This window comes from Dromiciops gliroides, chromosome 6 (assembly GCF_019393635.1).
Source record: "Dromiciops gliroides isolate mDroGli1 chromosome 6, mDroGli1.pri, whole genome shotgun sequence".
Lineage (NCBI taxonomy): Eukaryota > Metazoa > Chordata > Mammalia > Microbiotheria > Microbiotheriidae > Dromiciops > Dromiciops gliroides.
In genome coordinates, this window is record NC_057866.1 from 101,009,016 (window position 1) to 101,025,649 (window position 16,634).

The 16,634-nt window shown below is 48.3% G+C and overlaps 2 protein-coding genes and 3 non-coding genes across 18 annotated transcripts in view; all 5 read left to right on the plus strand.

The window, feature by feature from the left end:
• Positions 1-2,076, plus strand: part of DCTN1 (dynactin subunit 1) — a 38,133-nt gene extending 36,057 nt beyond the window's left edge. For all 14 annotated transcript variants that reach the window (XM_043973466.1, XM_043973463.1, XM_043973464.1 and 11 more), the window contains 5 exons: positions 95-228; positions 392-584; positions 951-1,030; positions 1,459-1,548; positions 1,665-2,076. In XM_043973466.1, coding sequence (XP_043829401.1) covers positions 95-228; positions 392-584; positions 951-1,030; positions 1,459-1,548; positions 1,665-1,802 — 635 coding nt within the window. In that variant the 3' untranslated portion in view covers positions 1,803-2,076. The remainder of the gene's footprint in view (positions 1-94; positions 229-391; positions 585-950; positions 1,031-1,458; positions 1,549-1,664) is intronic.
• Positions 2,077-12,263: 10,187 nt separating this feature from the next.
• NOP56 (NOP56 ribonucleoprotein) lies at positions 12,264-16,631 on the plus strand. Its single transcript, XM_043969880.1, has 12 exons — positions 12,264-12,368; positions 12,807-12,896; positions 13,316-13,430; positions 13,507-13,668; positions 13,824-14,022; positions 14,352-14,539; positions 14,631-14,782; positions 14,897-14,997; positions 15,340-15,488; positions 15,720-15,841; positions 16,051-16,176; positions 16,276-16,631. The coding sequence occupies exons 1-12, from the start codon at positions 12,366-12,368 to the stop codon at positions 16,507-16,509; spliced, it is 1,641 nt and encodes a 546-aa protein (XP_043825815.1). The 5' UTR covers positions 12,264-12,365; the 3' UTR covers positions 16,510-16,631.
• On the plus strand, positions 14,098-14,237 carry LOC122733161. Its single transcript, XR_006353753.1, has one exon. It is a non-coding gene; the product is annotated as a small nucleolar RNA SNORA51 (small nucleolar RNA).
• Positions 15,555-15,625, plus strand: LOC122733148. The gene has a single exon (XR_006353741.1). It is a non-coding gene; the product is annotated as a small nucleolar RNA SNORD56 (small nucleolar RNA).
• LOC122733147 lies at positions 15,909-15,976 on the plus strand. The gene has a single exon (XR_006353740.1). It is a non-coding gene; the product is annotated as a small nucleolar RNA SNORD57 (small nucleolar RNA).
• Positions 16,632-16,634: the final 3 nt, after the last annotated feature.

Genomic DNA, 16,634 nt, shown 5'->3' on the forward strand with positions numbered 1-16,634 from the left:
GACTGGCTGAGCATGGGGGCTGAGCATGGGGTGAGCTCTGAGCCCCGAGATCCCTGAGCTCTTGTGAATGCTCTCCTGGTGTGTGTCCCCACAGGAGGGGCTGCAGGGCAGCCCCTGGCCAGCGTCCCAGGCCCTGGGCCAGTGAAGGACTCCCCACTGCTGCTCCAGCAGATTTCAGCCATGAGACTGCATATCTCCCAGCTCCAGCATGAGAACAGCACACTCAAGGTATGAACCCAGGAGCGGGCGAGGAATGGGAGTCCGGCCCTGGAGTGGCTGACAGAAGGGGACGGGATGATGTGGTCGCAGGGAGAAAGGCTCCTCCGGCCTGGTTTGGGTTGGTCTGAGCTGTCCTTCACTCAGCTCAGCCCTCTTCTCTTCCCGATGCTAGGGAGCACAGATGAAGGCAGCCCTGGCCACTCTGCCTCCTCTGCATGTGGCCAAGCTCACACCCACAGTGCGGGAAGGCACAGATGGTGAGCTAGCAGCTGGAGCTTTGTACCGGAAGACTAGCCAGCTGCTGGATACACTTCATCAGCTCAGCACAAACACACGTGTCATAGATATCACAAGGTCTAGCCCTGGTAAGAGCCTGCCTGCCCATCTTGTTTGTTTTTATTTTTTTTTTTGCTGGGCATTGAGGGTTAAGTAACTTGCCCAGGGTCATATGGCTATTATTAAGTGTCAAGTGTTCGAGGCCAGATTTGAACTCAGGTTCTCTTGAATCCAGGGCCGGTGCTCTATCCACTGCACCACTCAGCTGCCCCCTGCCTGCCCATCTTGTCCCCTGGGTGCAGGTCCTCCAGCAACCCCGTTCACAGAAAGAGGTCCAGTTTGGGGGCCAAGCCTACCTCCTTCCACCCCAGTGCTTCTCTATCCCTTACATCCCTTCTCTCCCCTCCCACCCTCACCTGGTCTGGGGGTCTCACCAGCTTCTTCTTTCCCTTCAGCTGCGAAGAGCCCTGGGGCCCAGCTTCTGGAACAGCTGGCCCAACTCCAATCCCTGAGTGACACCATTGACAAACTGCAGGTTAGAGCTCCCCCTGCCGCCACTCGCTGCTCCCCATGCCTCAGCAGTACTTCTGGTGATCCCTGAGCCAGGTTATTCCTGTCACCACCGAGGTCCCCACTTCGTAGGTGCCTAGACACCGACATCATGAGGAAGAGCTGGCGAGGCCCCGCCTTCAGGAAGCACTCAAGTCTGGCTGAGGAGACATGCATCAATAGCAATCAGAACAGACACAATTAAGAGAACCTAGGCCCCTTCTCCTCCAGCTCTGGGGGAGGGGCTTGAACAGTAAAGGGGGCACTTGAGCTGAAGGTTGAGGGGAGGCAGCGTTTGGCAGAGAGGCTGGGCAAAAGCCCAGGTCTCCCCCGTGCATGGGAGGGAAGGCTAGTAAGCTAGTCGCTTCTTCTTTCTGTCCCCCGTGATCCGCATTCCCCATTTCTTCCCCACAGGATGAGGTGATGAAGGAAACTGTTTCTCAGCGCCCAGGAGCCACTGTCCCCACTGACTTTGCCACTTTCCCCTCATCAGCTTTCCTGAGGGTGAGGATAAAGTGGGGCACAGGAATGGTGCTTTACAAGGAATGAGGAGACCAGGGGTAGCACCCCAGGATGGCTCTCTCTGAATGGGCATATTCTCTTCTCTCCTCCCCTCCCAGGCCAAGGAAGAGAAACGAGAAGATACTGTGTATGTGGGCAAAGTGACCTTCCCCTGTACAGCTGGCCTCGGGCAGCGGCACCGACTGGTGCTGACCCATGAACAGCTGCACCGGCTCCATGGCCGCCTCATCTCCTAGCTCCATCTGCCTCCCTCTGCTCCTCTCGTTTCCCTGACACCCTGAGGGTTCTGCCTGCTGCTGCCTCATCCTAGCTTCCCACAGACCATCCCAGATAAGAATATCACCACGTGTGTAAAGCCATACTGCTGACCCTCTCCCATCCCCTACTTGTGGCTCCCCCAGCCCCTGGCCTTAGCTACTCCCTCCTTCCAGGGGCAGTGGGGGGAGGAGCGGGGTTGGCCTGGCCCCGGGGAGGGGTGCTCATCCCCTCAATAAAGCAGCTTCTTCCTCAGCACAGTGTGCTTGGCATTGGGGGTGGAAGGCAGGGGTGGGGGTCGAAGGGATGGCTGTGTGCAGCCCCCACAGTGGCTCAGAGGGCAGCAGCTTTGGCTCTGCCATTGTGGCAGGAGAGAACGGGAGTCAGTGCTTGGGGGTGTGCCCTTAGAGCTGAAAAGGCTCTTTAGAGATCATCCTGCCCAACCCCAGGATCCCATTCATTGGGTGCTCTGTGCTGAGCATACAGAGACTGACCTAAGACACCCTGGATAAGTAGCTTCTAACAGGGCGGGGCGGTGGATTGTTCCTGTGTTCGGAGGTCGAAGCAGTCCTTGGAGCAGCCCCGTGCCCAGCGGTAACGGGAAGCCCTGCTGGGTTTGGACACACATGTCCTGAGCTTAGTCCCTCCACTTATCTGCACTCCTGCTCTAGGCACCCCGTGAGATCTATCCAAGGTGCTGAAGGCCGGTCCTGATGCTTATTTCTATGTTGTATGGTATTTTTATTTCTTTTGTCAAACATTTCCCAGTTGTGGGTTTGTTTTTTGTTTTGTTTTTAAGCAACAAACATTTATTTTGTTTTTTTCCAGTTACATGTAAGGGTAGTTTTCAACATTAATTTTCATAAGATTTAGAGTTCCAAATTTTTTTCCCTCCCTCCCTCCCTTTCTTCCCCCCTCCACAAGATCACAACCAGGTTATATATGTACAATCCACAAGTGTTCTTTTTATCAGTTCTTTCTATGGGGGTGGATAGTAAACTTCCTTATTAGTTCCTTGGGATTGTCTTGGATCACTGCATTGCTGAGAGTAGTTAAGTCATTCACAATTGCTCATTGAACAATACTGCTGTCACTATGTATGTATGATGTCCTCCAAGCTCTGCTCACTTCACTATACATCAATGTTCATTAGTCTTTCCAGGTTTTTCTGGGATCATCCTGTTTGTCATTTCCTATAGCACAAGACCATTTCACCACAATCATAGCACAGCTTCTTCCATCATTCCTCAATTGATGGACATTCCCTTGATTCTCACTTCTTAGTCTCCACAAAGAGTTGCTATAAATATTTTTTGTACAATTTACCCCCCTTTTCTCTTTTTCATGATTACTATTGTTAACTGTTTCCCTTCCATCCTATTCCCTTCCCCATGATATTTATTCTATTATCCATCTTCTTTCATCTTGATAAGTGAAGAGATTTCTCTTCAAAAGGGATTTGCTTCTGTTTGTCCCCTCCCCCACTCTGCCCTTACTTCTTTTGCCCCTCTCTCGCTCTCTCTTTTTTTTTTTTTAGTGAGGCAATTGGGGTTAAGTGACTTGCCCAGGGTCACACAGCTAGTTAAGTATTAAGTGTCTGAGACCGGATTTGAACTCAGGTACTCCTGACTCCAGGGCCGGTGCTCTATCCACTACGCCATCTAGCTGCTCCTTGCCCCTCTCTCTTTAACCCCTTCCCCTCCTGTTTTCCTGCAGGGTTAGAGAGATTACTCCACCCAATTGAGTGTGTACATTATTCCCTCCTTAAACCAATTCTAATGAGATTGAGGTCTTTGAGCCAATTCTGATGAGTGTTAGGCTCATTTACTGCCCAGATTAAATAGATTACTCCACCCAGTTGGGTGTGTGTGTTAGTCCCTCCTTGAGCCAACTCTGATGAGTTTAAGGTCTTTGAGCCTTTTCTGATGAGTGTAAAATTCATTTACTGCCCTGTTCCTCTCCCATCTCTTCCCCAACTCCATAAGCCTTTTCCTGTTTCTTTTATGTAGGATTTCACCTCTGCCCTTCCCCTTCCCCCAGTGCATTCCCCTCACCCCTCAATTTAACCCTAAGGATGTCATCATGGGGCCGCTAGGTGACACAGTAGACAAAGCATCCACCCTGGACCCAGGGGGATCCCAGCCAAAACCTGGCTTCAGACACAAGACAATCACCCACTGCACGACCCCAGGTATGTCCCCTAGCTCCAATTTTTTATGGTTCTCTAGGGTCTTGTATTTGAAAGTCAGATTTGCCATTCAGTTCAGGTCTTTTCATCACGAATACCTGAAAATCCTCTTTTTCATTAAAGTCCCATTTTTTCCTCTGAAAGATTATGACAGTTTTGCTGGGTAGGTGATTCTTGGTTGTAATCCCAATTCCTTTGCCCTCTAGAATATCATATTCCATGCCCTCCAGTCCTTTAATGTAGAAGCTGCTAGATCTTGTGCTGTCCTGACTGGGGCTCCACAGTACTTGAATTCTTTCTTTTTGGCAGCTTGCAATATTTTCTCCTTGACCTGAGAGCTCTGGAATTTGACTATAATATTCCTGGGAGTTTTCCTTTTGGGCTCTCTTTCTGGAGGTGATTGGTGAATTCTTTCAATTTCTATTTTAGCTTCTTCTTCTAGAATTTCAGGGCAATTTTCTCTGAGAATATCTTGGAAGATGATGTCTAAGCTCTTTCCTTGAGCATGGTTTTCAGGTAGACCAATAATTTTCAAATGATCTCTCCTGGACCTATTTTCTAGGTCAGCAGTTTTTCCCAGAAGATATTTCACATTGCCCTTTATTTTTTTATTCATTTGGATTTGCTTTATTGTGTCTTGGTTTCTCATAAAGTCACTGGCTTCCATTTGTTCAATCCTAATTCTTAGGCAATTATTTTCATCAGAGAGCTTTTCCATTTGGCTTTTCGAGCTGTTTACTTTTTTCTCATGTCTTTCCTGCATCACCCTTATTTCTCTTTCCATTTTTTCCTCTACCTCTCTAACTTTATCTTCAAAGTTCTTTTTGAGCGCCTCTATGGCCCGAGACCAATTCTTATTTTTCTTGGAAGCTTTAGCTATAGGGGCCCTGATGTTGACATCTTCCTCTGAGGGTGCACCTAGGTCTTCCTTGTTATTGAAGAAACTTTCTATGGTCCTCACCTTTCTCTGTCTTCTCATCTTGCCTTTCTTTTACTTGACTTTTAGCTCCTTAAAGTGGGGCACTGTTCCCAGGCTGCACTATCCCAAGCTTAAGAAGTCCCAGGTGGTATGATTTAAGGAGGATCAGGTTCTTCCCTCGCCAGGCCTGTTCCCTGGTCTGTAGATGACCCCAGACCAACTTGCTAATCAACCAGCTTTGTGTGATGTGGTTGTCAGCTCCAACCAGACTGTGCCCCTCCCCCACCTGGGCCGCTGTTACTTAAGCCTGCCTCCTGGTTCTCAGCAGGGGTGAAAAGCCCAAGTTCTGCCATAGCACCAGCATAGAACCCTGCAGTCTCCCCCCTGCCCAGGGCTCAGCCCACTCACCACACTGTGAGCTTAGTTCCAGTTGACACTGGTGCTTCAGCTGATTCAGAGGCTCTGGGGGTCTTCTTCTCTGGTGAGGCCTTTCTGGGACTGGATCTGTGTCAGGGGTTGGGCTCGCCTCCTATATTAGCACAGCAGCTCCCTCCTCCTGACCTTCCAAGCCATTCTTGGTTAGAAAATGATTTCAGCACATTCTTCTGTGAGTTTTGCTGCTCTAGGCACTTTCCTATGGTGTTATTTGGATGTTTTTTGGAGCGACTGTTTCATGAGTTCAAGAGCTCACTGTCTTTCCTCTGCCATCTTGGCTTCGCCCCAGAATTCCCCCAGTTGTGTTTTAATCTGGTTCTAGTGGGAATGGGGAGTCTGGGGCAGTTTGACACCTCTGTTACAATGTTCATCTATTGGCAATGTCTTGAAAACTGCACGTGCATGTATATGTGTACACACGCGCGCGCACACACACACAAAAACACACCCCATGCAGCTTGTCATTCTCCTTTGGTTCTGTCATGGCTTTGGTTCTTGAGAGATTGTGGTGATGTGATTTGTAGCTGTGCTGCATCAATGGGGAAACATGGGTGTTAACATCAGATGGGAATCAGCCTGGGGTCACTGAGAGCATTATATAGTTTCCTGCTGATAATATAGCCTGCTCAGACCAAGTTCATTGCCTATCCATTGTACCTGTCCAAGAGGTGTGTGTAGGCATGTGTATATACAACATACAATATAGGTGTGCACATAAACCCTACATGTACAAACATGCATGCACACAGCCATGGGCATATACACAATATGCATGTACACTAGTGTATGTGCACATTTGGTATATTACACAAATGTGTGGGCACACATACACACACAAACATAGGCACACATACATATGGGCATATGTATACATGTGTTCATGTGATACAGCTTTAAGCCCTCTTAGAATTGCACTGAGACATTTTTGGGTCTCCCTGTATATCTTCTGATGCATTAACTGCGAGGACTGCCTACAGAGTTGTGTGCCATGATATGGCCAATGAATGAATGAGAAAGCATTCGTCATCATTTGCTATGTGCAAAGCACTGGGGGCTACCTACGGAAAAAAGCAGAGAGTCCCTATTCTCGAGAACTCACATTCTGGTGGGGGTGAAAGCACACAGCTTTCAGATTTGAGGTTGGTGGAAGGGGACTGGGGTTCAGCATCAAAGTAGATGGTCATTCCTTTTTACTCATTTATTTATTTGTTTGTTTGTTTAGAATTTCCCCCACCTTACATATAAAAACAAATTGTAACATCGATTTTTAAAACTTTGTGTTCCAAATTCTCTTCCTCTCTCCCTACCCCCTTAAGAATTCAAGTAATTCAATATAAGTTATACATGTGCAGTTATGCAAGACATATCAGACAAAAAACTTTAGAAAAAGGAACTAACAACAACAAAATATATTTCCATCTGTATTCAGATACCATTAGTTCTTTCTCTGTAGATGGATTACATTTATTATAAGTCCTTCAGAGTTGTCTTGGATCACTGCATTGCTGAAAATAACTAAGTCATTATTGCAGATCATCTTACAATTTTGCTGTTACTTTGTATACAGTACATTTCACTTTGCATCAACTCATGTAAGTTTTTCTAGGTTTTTCTGATAGTATCCTTCTCCTCATTTTTTTATAGTAAACTACATTTACTTTGTACATTGTACTTTAAAGAGAGATTTCCTTACAATACACCCGTGAGATTGATTATTGCAACAACAATAATAGATAATATTTATATAGTACCTTGTACCTGACAATTTTCTTCATAGTAACCCAGCAAAGTAAGTACCACCACCATCTTACATTGCTCTTGCCTCTGCTTCAAATTTTTTCCCCAGTTAGTATTGCTAACTGTGTTTCCCTCCATCCATTAGCTCCCCTTTTCAAAATCCCCTTTTCAGTCTCTGGAGTTCTACCTCCCCACCTCCCAATTGTCAGATTCCAGGCTGCACTACATACCTGGCCTCAGGGACTATCAACTAATTGGAAGGCAACACCTGGGGAGGAAATGTGTTTCCCTCCCGATCCCTCAAGTGTCAGATGTTTGGCTAAAGGGGTCACTAGTTACAGGTACCTTGAAGTGGATGCTTCAGGCTGCTTCTAGTATCTCAGAAGTACTGATTAAAGTGAAAATGAATGGGCAGCTAGATGGCGCAGTGGATAGAGCACTGGCCCTGGATTCAGGAGGACCTGAGTTCAAATCTGGCCTCAGACATTTGACACTTACTAGCTGTGTGACCCTGGGCAACTCACTTAACCCTCATTGCCCTACAAAAAAAAGAAAAAGAAAATGAAGGAAGGCTATGGTGGTAAGGGTGGGCACTGAGGTGGTTGTCCTTAGTTTGGTCAATCCTCTGTTCACTTGAGCTGCTTTTGCCACATGGCCCAGGTGGGTGGGACTTGCTGAAAAGGTCTTAGATTTTTGTTTAAATAAAAATTCATTGGAAGTCTTGGCCCCTTCCTCAAGATGATGACGTGTCCCGAAGGGAGATGTGCAACCTCATTCCCATTGAAACTCCTTTCTTTGAGCTCAGTTACTGTCTAGGACGTATGGAAAAAGAAAGCCACTCTTCCCTCATTCACCACAAGTGCATGGACTCACACTCCAGCCATAAGCTTGTGGTCTCTCCCTTCCTCTTGTGAAATGTGGAAATATATGTGTATGTACACACACACACATATGAATTTCAGTCTATAATTTTCTAGTTTTTAATCTATCATGTAAACAGTCAATTTTTTTGGGGGGGGGGCAGGGCAATGAGGATTAAGTGACTTGCCCAGGGTCACACAGCTAGTAAGTGTCAAGTGTCTGAGGCAGGATTTGAACTCAGGTACTCCTGAATCTAGGGCCGGTGCTTTACCACTGTGTCACTAGCTGCCCCCTCAAAAATTTTTTTATTCTGATTTTTTCAATTAAGCATTTATTTTTTATCTCCCACCTACCCCCTCTTATTGCTATATCTTTTTTTTTTTTTTTTGGTGAGGCAATTGGGGTTAAGTGACTTGCCCAGGGTCACACAGCTAATAAGTGTTAAGTGTCTGAGGTCAGATTTGAACTCAGGTCCTCCTGAATCCAGGGATAGTGCTCTATCCACTGTGCCACCTAGCTGCCCCTACCTACCCCCTCTTATTACAAACTCTTTTAACAAATATGTAGAGTCAAACAAAACAAATTTCCATATTGGCCACATCTAAAAATGTGTCTCAATCTGCATATTGAGTCTTTGGCCTCTCTTTCAGGGTATAGCATTTTTCATCACTGATCTTCAGGAATCATGATTATTGAAGTTGATCGGAATTCTTAAATCTTTAAAACTTATCCATTCTAAAATGGATAAAATGGGGCGGCTAGGTGGCGCAGTGGATAAAGCACCGGCCCTGGATTCAGGAGTTTCTGAGTTCAAATCCAGCCTCAGACACTTCACACTTACTGGCTGTGTGACCCTGGGCAAGTCACTTAACCCCCATTGCCCTGCAAAAAAAAAAACAACCCAACAACTTATCCATTTTAAACATAATTTTTGTATAAATTATCCTAGTTCTGCTCACTTTACCCTGTGTCAATTCATAGAAGTCTTCCCAGGTTTCTCTGAAATTCCTTTCATCATCATTTCCTATAGCATGGTACTGTTCTATTACCTTCATCTACCATCATTTGTTCATCTCTTTCCCAATTGATGAGTACCCCCCAACACACACACCTCATCTCCAGCTCTTCATCACAAAGAAGTGCTAGAAATGTTTTTGTACATAAAGAACCTTTTCCTCTTTTTTTTTTTTAGTGAGGCAATTGGGGTTAAGTGACTTGCCCAGGGTCACACAGCTAGTAAGTGTGAAGTGTCTGAGGCCGGATTTGAACTCAGGTACTCCTGAATCCAGGGCCGGTGCTCTATCCACTGTGCCACCTAGCTGCCCCCCTTTTCCTCTTTTTAAAAATCTTTTCAGGGGGTCTAAGTCTAATAAAAGTCAATAGTCATGGGATATTTTTACCAATAGTTACATTGATGAAGTTTGGCCAGCATACTAATGTGCTTGATTTAAATAAAATCTTATAAAAAGTGGCAATTGCACATGCAAATTGCATTTTCACAAGTAAGTTTTTCCTGCCAAGGGATCTACTTCAAGACCCTGGAGTGCACAATGAATCTGGCCCATCTCCTTCACCATTAAGATCTTCAAAAAGCCCATAATGGTTGTGAGCTTTCCCTTAATAAGGCTTGTGGAAAGGGGGCCTTTACTTCTCAGATCAGGGATTGAGGAAAAGCCGGTTCCTTCTCAGTGCCCTTCATGATTGGCTTCCTTTCCATCTCCTTATATAGTGTGTACTGTATAAATACTGGCTCAGTGAATAAATGAATGACTTTGCAGATTAAGGAGTCACTGCCAAGCATTCCAGTCTGTCTTCATATAACCTGTCCTGTGGCACCTCTCCCTCAATCATTCTGGCTCTTCTGGCACATGCAGAGGTCATAAGATCCCAATGGTATAGGCACCATATTTTTTTGGTGGGGGAGGGAAGGGAATGATTTTGGATTTATTCTGTAATCCCTGGGGAAAAGGAGCTCACCTTGCTTGCCAACTGCTGCCAATAAAGTGGTAATCCCAGGAGCTCCAAGCTCCCCTCCCTCCCCTGAGCACTGATCCTGCTTCCCTGAAGCCATTATCCTGGCAAACATTCCGGATAAAGGTAGGATGTGGTGACTGCTTCTGCCAGTGTTAAAGCCCCTGCTTCATCTGCAGCTCCATCTACTAAGGACCCAGAAAAGAAAGTTCTCATTACCAAAGTCCTTGACACTGTCAAATTGTTCAAAATCAGAATACAGGGATGATTATATCAATGTAAACACATTAAAGAAGATGCATTACCAACTTCTTTGCCAATGGAGCTTTCTATATGACCTGCAGCTGAAGCCTCCTACATGTGTTGTCTCCTCCATTAGAATGTGAACTCCTTGGGAATAGGGAATATCTTTTCTATTTATTTCCAATGTTTTGCACACAGTAAAAGCTTGATAAATGCTTTATTAATTCATTCATTAGGCTATAGTGATCCTTGATGTCTACCATTTTAGTCACATTTTCTTTCTGTGATCCATATCTCACCTCTTCCAAACTTTCCTATTTTTGTTGAAAGCATCATCATCCTTCCAGTCTCCCAGATTCATAATCTCAGAATTATCCTCCACTCCTCAGACTCCTTCACCTCCCATCCAGTAAGTTGCCAAATCTTGTCATTTTAAACTCCACACCATCTCTTCTTGCATGCCACATAGTCCTCTCTTCTCAAATAGCCACCACTCATTCTCATCATCCCTTGTGCAGATCTTTGTAACAAACTACCAAGTTGGTCTCCCTGCTTCAAGCCTCTCACCACAGACTGTTGCCAGTGATTTTCCTTAAGCTCAGATTTGACCATGCTACTCCTCTATTCAACCAACTCCAGTTGCTCTCTACCAAAATAACTAGTATTTAACGATTTTGTATTTATTCTCCTTAAATTTCTTCTGTATATGTACTTGTTTCCCCAATTTTATATATATATATATATATATATACACACGCACAAAGAGGGGTGTGTGTCTGTGTGTGTACACACATATATACATCCCTCTTTTTGTCTACTCAATAAACTCCAGAGGTTCCCTCTTACTTCTAGGATCAAATATAAACTCCTTTCAACATGACTCTTCTCCACTCTCTAGGGTCTAGTAATTTAGGTCTACTTGTTAAATAAAGCACACATACACACACACTCCACACCCCTGACTTCTCCCCCACTTCCTTTCCGTGCCTTTTTACTCGCTGATCCTTGTCTGAAACGCTGTCCTTTCCACTCTGGCTCTTGGAAAACTTTGGCTTCCATCCCGGCTCATCTCCAGTATATCTTCTATGGGAAGCTCTAATTGGTCCCCTCTCTTCCTCCCCCGCCCCGCGCCGGTTAAGTAACTAGTATTTGCGTTGTATATGTACGTACTTCTGCACTCCGCTTTTCCTTAAGGGCTGTTTGGAGTCGGCCTTTGCATCACCTACCCCGGCACATACATAGTAGGGGCTCAATATAGGCTTATTGAGGGGTCGATCGGAAAGCACTCGGCCTGGCCATTTTCTCAAGTGTCTATGGAATGTCTGGACTAAGCCGCCAGGTCTCGCCAGGAGTCCCTGGAGCTGACCTGCCGGGACGTGTCCCGCAGACACTGGGCCGGGACCAACACAAGGAAGGAAGGACGCGGGCCGGCCCGCTCTTGGGAGATGGTGCCGCACTTTTCTAAGCTTCTCCCTGAGTCGGGACCCGGCATCATAACAGTCTTTGGGTAGAGAGTCACGGGAGAACACTTTCTCAAGAAGCACGACCGCGGGTCAGTACGGGACCCAAAGGTGACCTTCGGAATGAGGCAGCGGGGATACGCGATCGGAAACGGAAGCAAGCCGGTTATATGGAAGGAGCACGAGGGAGAAACTACGGCGCGTCCGCGTGCGCCAAGAACGCCAACAGGCTATCGCGAGAACTGCAGTCAGGTCCCCGTACATTGGGTGCATTTCACTCTTCCCTACCAACCGGGCCCCGTTCCTCCTTCCCGCGGCAAAGGATCGCTACGGTTGGACTTGCGTGTGAGAGTGACCCCTCCCGTAGGTAGAAATGGCTCAGAGACCCGTCAATCAGATCATTGTCTTGTATATATTAGACAGGCCCGAGCTATACTCTTCCAAGGGCCGGCGGTCCCCCAAAAACACCGCCCCTTTCCCATCAGCCAGCGGGGCCGCTAGAAAGGCGGGAAGCAGCGCGCACGCGGAGGCCGAGGTGGCTCCGGGGGCCCCGCCTTACTTCCGGGCGAGACCATTTTCTTCAGTCCCCCCCTTGTTCTCTTTAGGTGATGGTGTCTTCCCAGGGCTCTGAATGGAGGCTTCGACCCGGAAGAGGCGGGGCTAGCGACGCTAAGGTTCCTGCGTGTCGGGCGGGAGGCCCGCATTGCGATTGGGGCTCCAGACCGGCGCCATGGTGAGCGGACCTCGGGCTATGGGCCATGGGGCAGGGGTCGGGGGTCGTTATGCTACGAAGCTGGGAATGGGGAGGGAGTAAGCTTCTGGTGGAGCGAGGGCCTAGTGGGCGTTCGAGGGAGCAAGGAGGGGAGCGGCTCGGCAGAGTCAAAGAGACTTCCGACTCTCGGGACGAGTGTGTGCGGCCCTCCGGTGGACTCGGCCTGGGCGCTCTCGCACGCGGTCAGGGCCGAAAGGCAGCACAGCCTTTGCCGGGGATGGGTTTCCCGGACCTCCTGGAGGAGGTCCTTTGAGAGCTGGGAGGGGACACGTAGAGCCACGCGGGAAGATGGGCCACGTGTTAGAGTGAGACCAGCGCGGGTTAGCTTTGTGGGCCCCTAAATCGGGGCCTCAAGAAGCTCATTTGTTTCTCCCCCCCCCTTCCCCGCAACCCCCTTAGGTGCTGCTGCACGTGCTGTTCGAGCACGCCGCTGGCTACGCGCTGCTGGCTCTGAAGGAGGTGGAGGAGATAAGCCTGCTGATGCCCCAGGTGAGCCTAGCAAGAGGGACGGGACGTGGATTCCGCCCCCCACCGGGGCAGCGGCCGCCGAACTGTGATGAGTCTTTAAATCTGTCAATCCCCTGAGCAGAGTGATGTGATCTAGTCTCTGAGTACGGCGTCTGGCCCGGTCCTGGTGGGAGGGTTGGGGGTGCTACAGAACAGAAGCCCGAGGCAAGGCCACGTGCTCCTGCCCCTATCGTCTTACAAGTGGCCTTTGTTTGCAATTGTTGGCCCCAGAAGGTGAAGTGTTTTGACCTCCCGTTCCTGAACCTTGTTAGCAGAGAGGCATTTAGTATCCACTCTTCCCTGACGATGGGGGGGGGGTTGGCTCATTCCTTACAGCACCGCCGGCCCCCCCTTCTCCCCCCCCCAAATGTAGCGTCCCTAAACACTCTTTTCCTCCACAGGTGGAGGAGTGTGTGCTGAACATTGGAAAGTTTCACAGTATTGCCCGCCTTGTGGCCTTTTCCCCATTTAAGTCCGCTCACAGTGCTCTAGAGAATGCTAATGCAGTATCTGAAGGTAAGCGGTTCTCTCCTTTTTCCTGCAGTCTTTTATATGTTACTTTGGGAAAAGTAATTTATGCCCATATCTACAGGCATTCTCCATGAGGACCTCCGACTTTTCTTGGAGACCAACATGCCAGCTAAGAAGAAGAAAGCTTTGCTAGGTGTTGGAGACCCTAAGATTGGGGCAGCTATCCAAGAGGAGCTCGGTTATCCCTGTCAGACTGGAGGAGTTGTTGCTGAAATCCTCAGGGGTAAGATTCCATTGGGAGGGCTGGGCTGTGATGTTGTGATTGTTGATTTGGGTACTAGACCACACTGGTGGAAAGATCTTTTGAGGGCCTGTGCTCTGGGGGACATTGAAAGGTTCCGCTTTCTGTTAGTTTCTCATTCTGTCTGCCTCTCCCAGGAGTTCGTCTGCACTTTCACTCCCTAGTGAAAGGTCTGACTGAGGTTTCAGCTTCCAAGGCTCAGCTGGGATTAGGACACAGCTACTCTCGGGCCAAGGTCAAGTTCAATGTGAATAGGGTGGACAATATGATCATCCAGTCCATTAGCCTTCTTGACCAGTTGGACAAAGACATCAACACCTTTTCTATGCGTGTCAGGTCAGCTCCAGCGTCAGTGGGACATATACTTAAGCAGGGGCTGGGCTGGATTGTAGAATGTTCCTTCAGCCCTCCCACCTCCTGTTGCTTACCACAGGCTGTGTTCTTTCTTTGCACAGACTGTATAGAAAAAGGAGGCAGAGAAACCTTCCTCTTATACACCCCAGCTAGGAGCCTGCCTGTGCCCTAGCTGTATTGTGAAAGGGGAGACAGTAAAGACATGGCATTCTGGAGGATTGGGTATGGGACTGCGGGGCCAGTGCAGTGAGTAAAGTGTGGGTTTCTCCACTGGACCCACCACCTTTTCTTTCTGCTTAACTTTTTTTCAGGGAGTGGTATGGTTATCACTTTCCTGAGCTGGTAAAGATCGTCAATGACAATGCCACATATTGTCGCCTGGCCCGGCTCATTGGCAATCGAAAAGAACTGAATGAGGAGAAATTAGAAGCTCTGGAGGAGCTGACAATGGATGGGGCCAAGGCCCAGGCCATCCTGGATGCATCTCGCTCTTCCATGGGTTTGTCTTTCTGCTTTAAATTCTTTTTGGGTCAGTTGGGGGGAGAAGAGGGTATTGTGTTTTTTGGGCTGACTTAACCTGTTTTTCCTAGGCATGGACATTTCTCCCATTGACCTGATCAATATTGAGAGTTTTTCAAGTCGAGTGGTATCTTTATCTGAGTATCGGCAGAGTTTGAACACGTACCTGCGCTCCAAGATGGCCCAGGTGGCCCCCAGCCTATCAGCCCTCATTGGGGAGGCGGTCAGTCACTGGGGTGTGTGTTGGGGGGGACTTGCCTTACAGGTGTTGGAGAAGTGGGTTTGGTTGGGTCAGAAATGGATGCCTTTGGCCCACAACCTTTTTTTCCCCTTGCAGGTTGGTGCCCGACTGATCTCCCATGCTGGGAGCCTTACCAATCTGGCCAAGTACCCAGCATCTACAGTGCAGATCTTGGGGGCTGAGAAGGCACTGTTCAGGTACCAATGTTCAGGTACTGACACTCTGGTGCCAGCTGCTAGGGGGTATGTCACTGTGATGGCAGCGCTGGGGCACCCTGATCCGAAGGCTTGGCCTCGGTTGTGATAGTTCAACCCTAGCCTCTGAGTGACCCCCATGGCCCCAACGAGGGGATGCAGCCTCCAGGTCAGCGACATCTGACTCCTGACCCCCTAAGGGACTTTTGGGCTGGGGCAGAGGTGGGAAAACAAGTTCTGGAATTGAAACGGGAGAGATCCTTGGTAAAAGGGTCCTGGGTTAAGGGATTTGGGAGTCTGACCCTAAACTGTCCCTGGGAAAGCTAACCCTGTACACTTCCATAGAGCCCTGAAGACTCGGGGAAATACCCCCAAATATGGACTCATATTCCATTCAACCTTCATTGGCCGTGCGGCCGCCAAGAATAAAGGCAGAATCTCCCGATACCTGGCAAACAAATGCAGCATTGCATCCCGGATCGACTGCTTTTCTGGTACAAGGCTCAGGGCTGAGGGGGAGGGGGAATACGGTAATCAGGAAAAATGATCCCAACTGGCTTCTGCAATGATGGGAAAATTTTTCGTCAACAGCAGTTCACCTTGTGAGTGTTGAATCTCTTAGTCTGAGCGAAGCTGAGGGTTGAGAGGTTGGGAAGTCACCAGTGTTCCTTGGGCTCCATAACTCCAACAGAATCCCTGAGAATAACCTCAAACTCTGTTCCCAGAGGTTCCCACAACTGTGTTTGGAGAGAAGCTTCGGGAACAGGTAGAAGAACGTCTGTCATTCTATGAGACAGGGGACCCACCCCGAAAGAATCTGGATGTCATGAAGGAGGCAGTGAATGAGGTCAGTCCAAGAAACTAGCTACTACTGGGAGGGAGGGAGGGAGGGAATAACCTGCATTTATACCTGTTGGACGTGATGAGCATCCTCACCCTGACTCCAGAGTGGAGGCAAAAACTGATTTAATGAGCCTGATCCAACATGGCATGCCAAGTTTGTGCTTAGCCCCCAAGACACCCCCCCAACACTGACAGTAATCCTTTTCTGTCCAGGCAGGGGAAGTAGTTGCAGAGATTAGGAGGAAGCTGGCCAAAAAGGAAAAGAAACGCCTAAAGAAAGAGAAGAAGCGTCTTGAGGCTTTGGCAGCTGCAGAAAACAGCATTCCTGAGAATGGACAGGTCTGTGTCTGTGTGATTGAACTTTGTGGCCTTTATTGCTAGTCTGAGGAGGGAGGCAGGGCCATAGGCCCCCACATTTATTTGGCTGCTTGCTCTTAGGAAACTGAGGAGAATGGGGAAGAGAAGCCAAAAAAGAAGAAAAAACGGCAGGTGGAAGAGACAGCCCAGGTGGAAGAGATAGATGACATCCATGAGCTGCCCACACCCCCCAAGCCCAAGAAAAAGAAAAAGCTCATATGCTCAGAAGAAGATGGGGTAGCAGAGCCAGTGACTCCAACTCCAGCCAAGAAGAAGAAGAAAAAGGCACAGAAGAGCTCGGAGGGCGAGGACTAGTATTGGTCCAGAGCCCAGGACTGAGGCACAGGCCGCCCCTGGGGCCCAGCACACAAGGGCTAACACCAGACCACCCCCCCCATCCCTCCCTCCTCCCCAATAAAGACAGAAACTCACAAAAATGC

Excerpts from the sequence above, each read along its gene's own strand:
- NOP56 (XM_043969880.1), top strand. Across the intron at positions 14,783-14,896 it reads CAGCCCTCATTGGGGAGGCG|GTTGGTGCCCGACTGATCTC; the intron begins GTCAGTCACTGG and ends TTCCCCTTGCAG. Across the intron at positions 14,998-15,339 it reads GCTGAGAAGGCACTGTTCAG|AGCCCTGAAGACTCGGGGAA; the intron begins GTACCAATGTTC and ends ACACTTCCATAG.